General features: G+C 43.2%; 1 protein-coding gene across 1 annotated transcript in view; it reads left to right on the top strand.

Moving 5' to 3' along the window:
• Positions 1-13172, top strand: part of reps2 (RALBP1 associated Eps domain containing 2) — a 204445-nt gene that overhangs the window by 99915 nt on the left and 91358 nt on the right. Inside the window, exons 5-7 of the mRNA XM_078232385.1 lie at positions 1522-1628; positions 6215-6365; positions 11208-11271. Coding sequence (XP_078088511.1) covers positions 1522-1628; positions 6215-6365; positions 11208-11271 — 322 coding nt within the window. The remainder of the gene's footprint in view (positions 1-1521; positions 1629-6214; positions 6366-11207; positions 11272-13172) is intronic.

The following is a 13172-nucleotide window of genomic DNA, read 5'->3' as shown; positions in this document are numbered from 1 at the left end:
TATCAAACTCACATTGCAAAGCTACCTCATTGTTTCCCTGTTGTGCAATGCTATGGTCTCGCTAGATAGTGGGTAGTGAGCATACACTCTTGATCGTAAGGGATGTGAGGTCCAGTCACAAGATTCTATAATGTCTAACTTGAGAATCCAGTGATGGTAGTGCTGCTAAACGTTAGGGGAAGGTGTTTAGATTCTGTCTTATTGGGGATGGTCATTGCTGCCACTTGTTGTGGCGTGAATGCTTCTTGCCTTTTATCAGCCTGAGCCTGAATGTTGTCCATGTCTTGCTGCTTACATGTCTAGACCTCTTCAATATCTGAGAAGTTACAAGTTGAACTGAACATTTTTGCAGTCAACGGTGGACATCTCCACTTCTGACTTGACCCGTTTCTGAATGTCAACCAGGAAAGAGAAGGTGTTTTGGCCTAGGACACCACACACACGAACTCCAGCAGTGGCACCCTGAGGCTGAGATAATTGACTTCTAGCAAGCACAGCCATGTTCTTTTCTGCTAGAAATGATTCCAACCAGTGAAGACTTTTCTCACTGGTTTGCATTGACTCAAGTTTTACCAGAAATTAACAAGCTCTGAGATCTTGGATGAGAGCACTATTTGTCTAATTGTAAACTAATTGTAATTAATTGCATGCAGCGATAGGCATGTTCTCCTGTAAATGGGAGTGGACTGACACTGTGGTTGTTGGGTTGGGAGGTGCATGTTCAAAATGTGTATTTCTGTAATCAGCAACTTATAAAAGTGTGTAAAGATTGGCTCCAGCTCTATCCTACATCACCGGACTTTCTGGATTATAATAATCTGAGTCAAATTCAGCCTTCTATTTTCTTATTTCTCTGTGTACACCAGAGCATCCAATGTAAAAGCCCTATTTCAATCCACGCTGGCAACATTCTTCAGACTCATTAGGATTCTGCTTTCTGTACATAAAAACCACAACTGTACTCTGGAATGTCAAGTGCCTATGTTACTCAAACCAACCGGGGAGGATGACTCCAAGGTGCATTTGGCATGTCATAACATTCAAGGCTGTGGGCCAAGTGCTGGTAGATGGCACTAGGCGAGAGATCAGGTTTTTCTCGTGTGTCAGTGTAGACTCAATGGGCAAAGGGCCTCTTCTGCACTGTATGATTTTATGAATGACGGTTGTTGGCACATCCATTACCGTTCTCCTCCCCCATCTCCCCAGGTTTGCTCCAGGTACTGAATGATCAGCTTCAGTCAGTCTAATGGCTGGTTCTGGTGTTTTACCGTTTATGTTTTACCTCCTGGTGTCAGAGTTCCCAAACACAATCCATATTATTTACAAATTGTGAACCACCATTCAGTTGCCTTTTGCTAATTGTATGTCCACTCCTAAAACGACCCTGACTGATTCACAGTATAATATTACACGGTAGAAAGATTCATGTTTGAGCCACAATGGATTGATGGTAGCTTGCTGCAAGGGCACTGTGCAACTTCAAGTCTCAATCTGAATTACTCACTTTTTTTAATGTTGCAGTCATTCATGAAGGAAGCCCAACATCAGGCCCTGTTGTATATCCAGACGGACAAGCCCATGGGAACTATGTATCCAAGCCTACACTTCCTTACTCATTTTATGCTCAGGTAAGGGTGAACTCAGCCCAAAGAATTCTTAATTTTCCTCAAGAATGAATGATTAAAGGGCAGTGAAACCCAAGCTTTTATCAAACAAAACACAAGCATGTATCCACTGGAAGATTTCGGCAAAATACAAACATTTCATAATTCACATGATGGAAGGTAGTGAGCATTTGCTGCTGAAGGAAAGAACAGATTTTCTCCTTAATAGAATTCTCTCCATAAACAGATATTTACAGAACTGTGTATTAAGAAGGTGTTAAATCAGTATTGCATTAATGATACTGGAGTGGGATGGATGAGTGCGAGAGGAGCAAGAGAGAGAGCTTTAATAATAAAAGTGTTACTATAAGCTATGCAGTTTTGCACATCCTGCTACCTAATTTTGATCCCTCGGAACAAGGTGACAACTTTGCATGCATCGTTATCAATGTTTGCCATCATTTCCCTTCTCCAGTCTGTTTTATGCTGTGAAAAGAAATGAAACTCTCAGGATCTCCCTTTGGAGTTTTTTATGGTGTACTTGGCCACACAGTTTTTTCTTCTTGACACAGCTTGCTTGACCAGCTCCCCAGAGCATTGGCAAATGCACAGCAATCTGGGACTCCTGGGAACTGGTGGTCAAGTGTTTGTCGCAATGGGAGGAAGGAAGGTTCACCCACAAAGCACTTGGAAATATAATCCTCCTTTAGAGTTCAAGACGCTCAAGAGTTTTTTAAAAACATTTTTACTCCATTCTTAAAGTTACAAAGCCAATGCGCAGAATGGACTGGGCAAGTCCTTAATCCATCTCCTTGCTTGCTTCAAAAACCAATTCAAATTCAGATTAAATCCAATTCACGGTCCCCACAAGAGAGACGTACAAGATCCAAGCTGACAAGAAAAGGCTTTGCACCAGATCTTGGGTTTGATCTGATGCTTGATCTTTCCGAATGTTGGACTTGAAGGGGATAGATAGAGTGAACGTTCAAAGACTATTTCCTCGGGTGGTTGGAGCTATTACAAGGGGGCATAACTATAAGGTTCATGGTGGGAGATATAGGTAGGATGTCTGAGGTAGGCTCTTTACTCAGAGAGTAGTTGGGGTGTGGAATGGACTGCCTGCAGTGATAGTGGAGTCAGACACTTTAGAAACATTTAAGCGGTTATTGGATAGGCACATGGAGCACACCAGGATGATAGGGAGTGGGATAGCTTGATCTTGGTTTCAGATAAAGCTTGGCACAACATCGTGGGCCGAAGGGCCTGTTCTGTGCTGTACTCTTCTATGTTCTATGTATGATGCTGGTGTCAGGGTGTGTTGTACTGAACCTTTTTCCTTTTCTCTGCACCACCTTCAATGCTGCAAACCCAGTTATAGCGCGGTGTCCAAAAACTGCACACAACCCATACGTTGTGCAAGTTTAGACTGGGCAGCATGATGGCACAGTGGTTAGCACTGCTGACTCACAGCGCCAGGAACCCGGATTCAATCCCAGCCTCGGGTAACTGTCTATGTGGAGTTTGCACATTCTCCCCGAGTCTGCATGGGTTTCCTCCGGGTTTCCAGTTTCCTCCCACAGTCCAAAGATGTACGGGTTCGGTGGATTGGCCATGCTAAATTGACCCTAGTGTCAAGGGAGTAGCAGGGTAAATGTGTGGGGTTACGGGGTTAGAACCTGAGTGGGATTGCATTTGGTGCAGACTCAATGGGCCAAATGGCCTCCTTCTGCACTTTAGGAATTTTATGAAAGCAGTTTTGCTTTTGTTCTATGCATTTGCACTGCATCCCGATTCTTCCTGAGCCTTTTATTTATATGACCACTTTTGTATCCTGAGCAATCAGAATTGCCAGTTCAGCTCACAGCTGTGTTACAGATACCAACAGCATTTTTCTTCGACTGCTAAGTATTATCCGCAACGGTTTCACAATCAGAATTAATGGGCTCGTGTGAGATGCATTATGCAAAACACAAGGTTACAGCATAAAATCACAGCAAGTGCTACAAATAATGCAAGAATCTGAGACTATTATGGTTATTAACCTTGAAAGAAGGAAGAAAGCAACATGATGCTGTCCACATGGAAAGAGAATACACTGTAAACAGTTTCAGAGCAACAAGCACCATCATAAACATGTGAACAGATTTTTTTTGCTTTGCTCCCATGTACACAGAAAATAAATGTAATCACTTAAAATAGGATGGAATGGGTGAGAGGACATAAAACACAAGCCGATCTGAATAGATATTTGGAGCAAGTGGTTTGGCTATGTCATAAGGGAATATGCTTGTAGAAAGCATGTTTTTCAGGTTGTGGGGAACTGGGGGGGGCAGGATTCTCTGATCTTGCCTGCGGCTAGGATTCTCCAGTCCCGCTGCTGTGAATGGAGATTTGGCTGAGGGCCAAATTCTCCATTCTCGCTGGCAGTGGTAGCAGGGCAGAAAATTCCAGCAGATATATTTAACCCTGTAACATACAACATAGGTAGGAACAAGGAGGAGATTTCACTGGTGGAGTAGGTAGAGTTAGGAATGAAATTTAAGAAGCATCACCTCGAGAGTAATAATCTCTAGGTTGTTGCCTGGGCCACATGCAAATAGGCACTGAGACGAGCAGAATAGATGGGTCGAAGGGCTGATATTGAGAACAAGGGGTTCTTTTTTATGGGACACATTGAGACAAGGACAGGTTCCACCTGAACCATATTGAAACCAGTGTCCGAGTGGGACGGGTATATAGGGAAATGGCAAAAGGTTTAAACTAGTAAGGTGGAAGTGGGGAGGGAGAAATCTAAAATAAATAAAGCAAGTTTAAATACAAATGAAACCGGAACAGAGAGCATGGAACAGACTAAAATAAAGGAGCACAGAAATGGCCAGGGAATAAGTAGAGTCATAGAGCAGGAGTGTGAAAAAATAGTTAAAATAAAGTGGGAGGAGCTGCTATTAAAAAGAAGTTAATCTATCTGTGCATCTATCACATGGTGTCTGAAATACAACAAATAATAAATAATAATGGAGGAACCAGATATAGTTTGGATTACTGAGACAGGGTTACATTTAAATCATGACTGGGAATCAATCATTGTAGGCTGTATAACATCTTCAGGAAGGAGACTGGGGAAAAGTGGTGTGTGTGAAGTAGTTCCTATTAGAGATAACACAATGGCAGTAGAGAAAAAAGAATGTAACCATCAGCAACTATAACTCTAACCCTTTGGGCAGCATGGTGGCATAATTGTTAGCACTGCTGCCTCACAAGCCAGGGACACAGGTTCAATTCCGGCCTCGTGTCACTGTCTGTGCGGAGTCTGCACATTCTCCCTGTGTCTGCGTGGGTTCCTCCCACAGTCCAAAGATGTGCAGGTTAGGTTGATTGGCCATGCTAAATTGACCATAATGTCAGGGGATTACCAGGGTGAATGTGGAGGGTTATGGGAATAGGGCCTGGGTGGGATTGTGGTCGGTGCAGACTCGATGGGCCGAATGGCCTCCTTCAGCACCGTAGGGATTCTATGAGAAATAAGCAATAAGGATCAGTCACACTAATAAAAGTAGTTTCCTGACAACTTAATAGTGGAAATGATATGGGGAAAACCTATTCAAATAAATTTTGGAAATTTGTATCAGACATAGAATAATAATCATGGGGGAATTCACCAACTGTGAAATTAATTGGCTAGAAGTGATCGGTAAAGAATGGACACATTTCAAACCCAGTATGTATAAAGCCTGACAAAGTAGGACTTGCTATTGGATCTAGCAGTGAGGAATGAACCAGAGGAGATAAGAGTAGCAAAGCTAGGGGAATATCAAGGCAATAGTGACTACTAACAACAACTGAGATGAACTAAGCCCAACAAATGCCCAGGTACTATTCTGAAGGAGAGTTGATTTTATGGAGTAGAGCACAGAATTTTGGAAAATGAAATGGACAATATTGGCGAACAATGATGTAGCAATGGGAAGCTTTTAAAGTAGAGAAACCAGGAAAACCGTATTCCTCTGAATAAATAACCAGGAAAAATTGAACACTAATAAGACTCCATGGATAACTAAAGACATAAGGGACAACTTGAGGGTGAGGGAAAGGACGTGTATGGAGAGCAGGAGAGAGCATGATGAGAAAATGAAGAGAGTAACACAGAAGTCAAATAAAACCTTGGGGAGGCAAAGAGGAACTATAAGAAACTAAATTATCAAGGGACATAACCAAAATAGTAAATATTCTACAGGCACACGAAGGAATACTAGAATGTAAGTAGAGCTACCAAGTGGCAGTCAGGATAAAATCATGGGCAGTGAGAGCGAAATGGCAGAAATATTAAATAGTTATTTTGCTTCAGTATTTTTGGGGGTATTGAACAGATTGGGTAGACGTGAGATGAGATGGAAAATGATATTACTGCATTTAAAAGGAAGAGATTTCTGAAAGAGCTGGGACTAACATCCAAATGTTTGGATGTTTCTATTTGAAGGAATCTCAGATTAGCAGCCGTGTTAACAACTTTGTCACTTAAAACAAGTGCAAGTTCCCCCCTAATGATCGATGCTATTAGATTTATTCCTACAGCGAGTGATGGCCTAATGATGTCTATCTGCACATCACAGAAGCAAACATCTGTACAATCAGCGGATCCTGAATCAAAGGAGGGCCCTTCGGACTACACAGATGACCCCTGGAGGATAACTGAGGAACAGCGAGAGTACTACTTCAATCAGTTTAAAACCCTGCAGCCTGATATGAAATCGCTCATTTCTGGTAAAAACACTTTCTTCAAAGAAGAAATATCCTATTGCGAATGAAAAGGCGGATCTGTCTTTTTTGTTTAAGTTTTCCATAAAGCTAGTGGTGAGGAAAATTAGGCTGGGTGCATAACAGGAGCTTTTGTATTCTTGACAATGTTGGACTTTGTTCCACCAAAATCTCAGTGCTGAACCATTGTGAAGTTTTCTATTCCTGATAACAGCCACCCTCTCAGAATGGAGGCTTCAACTTGTACAGATTTGTGTCGAAAGGCAGATTTTTTTCATGAATCATGATGTAAGGTGAGCCTTACATCAGTGGTAGGGAAATTATTGGAGGGGATTCTTTGAGACCGGATTTATTCCCACTTGGAAATAAGTGGACGTATTAATGAGAGGCAATATGGTTTTGTGAAGGGGAGGTCGTGTCTCACAAACTTGATCGAGTTTTTCGAGGAAGTGACGAAGGTGATTGATGAGGGTAGGGCAGTGGATGTTGTCTACATGGACTTCAGTAAGGCCTTTGACAAGGTCCCTCATGGCAGACTGGTGCAGAAGGTGAAGTCGCATGGGATCAGAGGTGAGCTGGCAAGGTGGATACAAAACTGGCTCGGTCAAATAAGACAGAGGGTAGCAGTGAAAGGGTGCATTTCTGAATGGAGAGCTGTGACAGTGCTGGGACCTTTGCTGATTGTGTGGGACAACACAAAGGTTGGTGGATTTGCGGATAGCGATGAGGACCATCAGAGGATACAGCAGGATATAGATTGGTTGGAGACTTGGGTGGAGAGATGGCAGATGGAGTTTAATCCGGACAAATGTGAGGCAATGCATTTTGGAAGGCCTAATACAGAGAGGAAATATACAATAAATGGCAGAACCCTCAAGAGTATTGATAGGCAAAGGGATCTGGGTGTGCAGATGCACAGGTCACTGAAAGTGGCAATGTAGGTGGAGAAGGTAGTCAAGAAGGCATGTGGCACTCTTGCCTTCATCGGCCGGGGCATTGAGTTAAAAATTGGCAAGTCATGTTGCCGCTTTATAGAACCTTAGTTACACTGCACTTGGAATATAGTGTTCAATTCTGGTCGCCATACTACCAGAAGGATGTGGAGGCTTTGGAGAGGGTACAGAAAAGATTTACCAGGATGTAGCCTGGTATGGAGGGCATTTAGTTATGAGGAGAGGTTGGAGAAATTTGGTTTGTTCTCACTGGAACGATGGAGGTTGAGGGCTGACTTGATAGAAGTCTACAAGATTATGAGAGGCATGGACAGAGTGGATAGTTAGAAACTTTTTCCCAGGGTGGAAGAGTCAATTACTTGGGAGCACAGGTTTAAGGTGCGAGGGGCAAGGGTTAAAGGAGATGTACGAGACAGATTTTTTACACTGAGAGTAGTGGGTGCCTGGAACTCGTTGCCGGGGGAGGTAGTGGAAGCGGATACGGTAGTGACTTTTAAGGGGCGTCTTGACAAATACATGAATAGGATGGGAATAGAGGGATATGGTCCCCGGAAGGGTGGGGTTTTTAGTTCAGTCGGGCAGCATGGTCGGTGCAGGCTTGGAGGGCCGAAGGGCCTGTTCCTGTGCTGTAATTTTCTTTGTTCTTTGTTCTAATCCCGACCCGAAGACAACCTGGATGGAGACTGGCTAGCGTAGCACGGTTGTTAGCACCAGGAACCCGGGTTCAATTCTGACCTTGGGTGACTGTGTGAAACTTGCACATTCTCCCTGCATCTGCATGGTGCTCCAGTTTCCGCCCACAGTCCAAAGATGTGCAGGTTAAGTGGATTGACCATGATAAATTGCCCAAGGGGTGTAGGTCAGGAGAATTAGCAGGGTAAATTTGTGGGGTTAAGAGAATGTGGTGGGGGAGGTGACCTGGGTAAGATGCTCTGTTGGGTAGTCGATGCTTACTCAATGGGCCAAATGGTCTCCTTCTGTGCTGTAGTGATTCTATGAGACTTCCCAAGTTCATTTCACATGGGAGACTTGTAGTCAGCAGGGAGGAAGGAATGCAAACCTCATCGCATCCCTGTGAGCAGAAGCCAAACCCAGATTCCAGTCTGTGTCACAATCCCAAGCTCTTTTCATTACAACTTGATAAAGAATTAACTGGTGAATTATCCTATCTTCCCTTTAATGAACAGTTTGTCCTGTATCCACAGAGCAAGGGAAAATGTTTAATGTGTGTAAAATATCTGAGAAATTTAATTACGTCATATTTATATGCAATCAGAAACTACTATTAAAATGAAGAATCTGGTTACAAAACTTTGCCATCACTGAAAACCAATCAAACCTCTAAAAATTGTATAACTCCTTTTGAGTAGCCAACTGGGTTTACTTTCCATCTCAATATATGCCTTTAAAAAATTAAACAATCTGGACAAAAATTACTACATTTAAACATCTTAATCTTGACATTCGTGTTGACAGCCTGCTCCTAGAAAGTCCTCCCCTCTCTTTGTCCCTGCATATTGCTTTATGCCTGCGTTTCTGTATTACCAGCGCTTCCCTTTGCTTTAATTTGTTCAGCAGATGCAGTGCATAAGGTAACACACTTCAGTCTCAATTTGTACCTTCAGTGAAGTATTCGCAGCAGCTGCCTCTTGTCATCACAAACCAACTCTTGGTATCCTGGCTGTGTATTAGTGGTCCTCCCATCGCACCGCTCTGTGATTCCCCCCCAATCCTCAGCCCCTCTGGTTCTGCCAGTGACTCAACTTCCCTGCTGCAATACATAACTCCTCTGCGAATCTGAGATCACGTTCCTTTCCAATGCTCTTGAACATCCGTACTCTGAAGCTCCCCCTTGGTCATCGGATTCTGGCCCCTGATAGCTTTCTCAGGCCGGATCCATGTCTGGCAGGCCTCACAGGGCTTCATCCTGAGCCCAGCAAGCAGCCACTTCCTTTCTCAGTCATGTGCGTTCCAGCCTGTACCCTTTTGATTGTATATCACCTACTCTTCATTTGGTACATGGTGGTTGTGATACTATGCAGACAGAGTGGGGTGTGTGCGTGCATGTATATGCTCTGTGTCCCAGTGTTTAGAGAAACAATGTCCACTGCCCTCGAGTACAAGGAGCCTTGCCCTGTGTCCTAGGGCATTTGTTGACGTGAAGTGGAGGGCTACCTTTCATAGGGGCTAGACCGCACTGTGCCTTAGAACAGGGATACACCACCTTTTTTGCTTCTGTGCCCATTCCATCTCCTGTGTTGTAAAATCTGCTCGAATCCCCAGTAACACTAAGATTTATTTCAATATAAAAAGGGTTATTAAATAACATAGAATCCCTACGGTGCAGAAGGAGGCCATTTGCACAATTAAGCAAGTAACACATCCAAAGATGTGCGGGTTAGGTTGATTGGCCATGGTAAATTGCCCCTTAGTGTCCTGAGATGCGTAAGTTAGAGGGATTAGTGGGTAAATATGTGGGGATATGGGGGTAGGGCCTGGGTGGGATTGTGGTTGGTGCAGACTCGATGGGCCCAATGGCCTCTTTCTGCACTGCAGGGTTTCTATGATTCTATGAAGCCTGCACCGACTCACTGAAAGAGCATCCCACCCCTCCATCCCCGTAACCCCACATATTTGCCATGGTTAATGCATCTAATATACATATCTTGGGACAACACTAAGGGGTAACTTAGCATGGCCAATCCACCTAACCTGCACATCTTTGGAGTGTGGGAGGAAACCGGAGCACCCAGAGGAAACCCATGCAGACACGGGGAGAACATGCAAACTCCACACAGACAGTGACCCAAGTCCATAATTGAACCCGAGTCCCTAGCATTGTGAGGCAGCAGTGTTAACCACTGTGCCACCGTGCTGTCCATCTATATTGATTATTTTTGTTTTACTAAATGTGATATTAAATGGGACCAACACATCCATTGTTTGAAAATGCAATCCCATCATCCATAAACCTGCTTGGATCAGAGACCACAGGGGGAAAACTGATTCCCTCGCATGCATGATGGAGTGCAAAGCACTAATTGTCTGCACTGCCTGAGGCATTGCTGCCTTTCTCTTGTGACAGAACAAGAAGGGATTTTGGGAGCTTCCATGTGGCCAATGTTTAACATATCCCAAACATCCATGCGACAGGTGCTTGACTTCTCTCAGCATGGCACTGCACCATGTCACTAAATGATTGGACAATGTTACTGTCTATCAGATGGAAGGTCAGACCTTTCATACCCACCTGTTTCTCTATTTATGTTGTTTTTTTCACATCGGGCTCTGTTTTATATTTAAAACCACTTTAATGTCATTTTAATTTCAAAGTAAGTTTAATTTTACTCAAAGCCAGTTCTCAACGTGTCATTTTTAATCTATTCCTCTGAGATCCGCAGCGGGAGGCTGGCTGTTAGTCTTGTCCTGTCGCTGCTGTTTCCCCTCCCTATACCTGACACCATACTCATTGGATGGGCACAACCGGCCAATGATGAACAAGAGCGAGGGGCACAGAGCAGGCCAGCCTCCACGGTGGCTCTACTTCAGAGCGGTATTATGGATAGAAACCCAAGCGAAAGTGGTGCCACTGTTGAGGGAGAGGAGACTGTGTCTGGATGCAGCGAGTGAAGCCTTTGCAAATGACATGGATACACTGACAGCTCTTCTCTTCCTATGTCAGCCCAGCCCTGTCTGACGCTCCTTGAAATCTTCTCTCAAACTCTCAATTGAGAATAGATGCCCGGGAGTTCAGGGGCACCCTGCCCTGTGCCCAGGAGTTCAGGGGCACCCTGTCCTGTGCTTGGTCCTGGAACTGAAAGAAGTTAACTGATCCCGAAAATATTCTTCATGTTCATCCAATTTTAACCACAAGCTAATCCAAGTCTTGTCACAGGTTCTGTTGCCAAGGACTTCTTTACAAAATCAAAGCTTCCTATCCGAGAACTTTCTCATATATGGTAAGTTTAATTTACTTTATATATTTTACAGTTGTGCCTGGCACAGTGAAGAATCACTGTGTAAAGGAGTCAAAATCTCTGCGCCTTTTATTGTTGTGGACTGAATCTTAAATTCTAATCTCGCCTTCGGTCTTGAAGCTCCAATAAACTTGGATTCTTTTCACAGATAGGAATTGTAAACCCAGAATTTTCTAGGAAAGTAACAACAAATTAACAGCGCTCATCATTATTAATCTGCTTTAAAAAAAGAAAGCAATTTGTGTCAAAGAAGAGAGATCCCGTGAGTTGTAAATCACCACTAAATACTGGGTGATTTGCAGTACTTCACTGTGTACATCCCAAAAATGGGAGCTTGATGGAAGCCTCTGCATGAATTTCAGGAAATTGTTGAATTTGTGCTGAAAATGAATAAATGTCACTCAAACCATTTAGAGCTACTATTAAATGTCATAATGACCGTGTTATTGATGCAATTTATGGTTCTGACATGAAACTCAATCTTGGAGGCTAAGAGAGGATACAGTTGGAACTGTGGAGTTTCACCCCCACAGTTAGTCAGTTGTTCCTCGAAGCTTTGAAATGATTACATTTTTAAACTTTTTAATGTATCTTTTCTGTACCTTTATCATGCTCTATTAATCCAACCTTTCGCACACACTTCCCCTTTCGCTGTCTAATTTGACTTTGCTTCACCTTATTTCCCTCTATCATTTGCTTTATTTCTTTTCTCCATCCTTAAGTTTCATTGGTTAATGAGATGGACATAGTGCTGCTTGGAAGGGATTTTGACCCAGGGACAGTGAAGGAATGGCGATGTGTTTTCAAGTCAGGATGGTGAGTGGCTTGGAGAGGAACCACCAGGTGGTGGTGTTCCCAGGTATCTGCTGCCCTTGTCCTTCCAGATGATCATGGCCGTAGGTTTATAAAGTGCTGTCTATGCAGCCTTGATGAATTTCTGCAGTGCATCTTGTAGATGTGACACATTGCTAGTGGTGGAGGGAGTGAATATTTGCAGAAGGGATGCCAATCAAGCGGGATGCTTTGTTGTGGATGGTGTTGAGCATCTCAAGTGTTGACTTGTGCCTTGTAGATAGTGGACAGGTTTTGGAGAATCAGGAGGTGAGTTGCTTGCTGCAGGATTCCTAGCTTCTGACCTGCTCTTGTAGCCACAATATTTATACAGCTGTCCAGTTCTGTTTCTGGTCAATGGTAATCCCCCAGAATGTTGATCATGGGGGATGTAGCGAATGTAGTGTCATCGATGTCAAAGGGTGATGGTTGGATTCTCCCTTGTTGGACATGATCTTTGCCTGGCACTTGTGTGGCATTAATGTTATTTGTCACTTGTCAGCCAAGTCTGAATGTTACCCAGGTCTTGCTGCATTTGGATATGGACTGTTTGATGGAGTAAATTTTATTCACACAAACAAGGAAGGCCATAAATTAATCCTACATCTGCGTACATTATCTCCTCATACCCTTTATTTAAATGATAAATCATGAGATGGAAAGATCTTATTCAAAGCACATTCCGATACTGTGCTTGTCACGACTTTTATAAAGTAGCTTTGTATTTGATTATCAGTATTAAAATCAAAGCACAATGGTAAAATAGTGATCTATTTTTCCTTCCTCAAAGGTGACCACATTTACCTAACTCCTACAGATTACCAATCTAAGTTTTGTTGGTCTGTATAGCACATCAGTCTGCAGAGCCAGTGAAGAAAATCCACTGAGATAATCTGAGTGCTGTATTTACATTCATGTTCCATCATTTAACTATTTATGTTTATGCTTTGGTTTGAGGTTTTGTGATGCTCCCACCAAGATAAAAGAAACTGGGCTGAAGAATGGTTTTATTCTGAGGGTCAGCATGATGCAAGTTGTCAATCTTACCTGCG

This window comes from Mustelus asterias, chromosome 17, assembly GCF_964213995.1.
Source record: "Mustelus asterias chromosome 17, sMusAst1.hap1.1, whole genome shotgun sequence".
NCBI classification, from domain to species: domain Eukaryota; kingdom Metazoa; phylum Chordata; class Chondrichthyes; order Carcharhiniformes; family Triakidae; genus Mustelus; species Mustelus asterias.
This window is presented reverse-complemented; position numbering and strand designations above follow the sequence as displayed.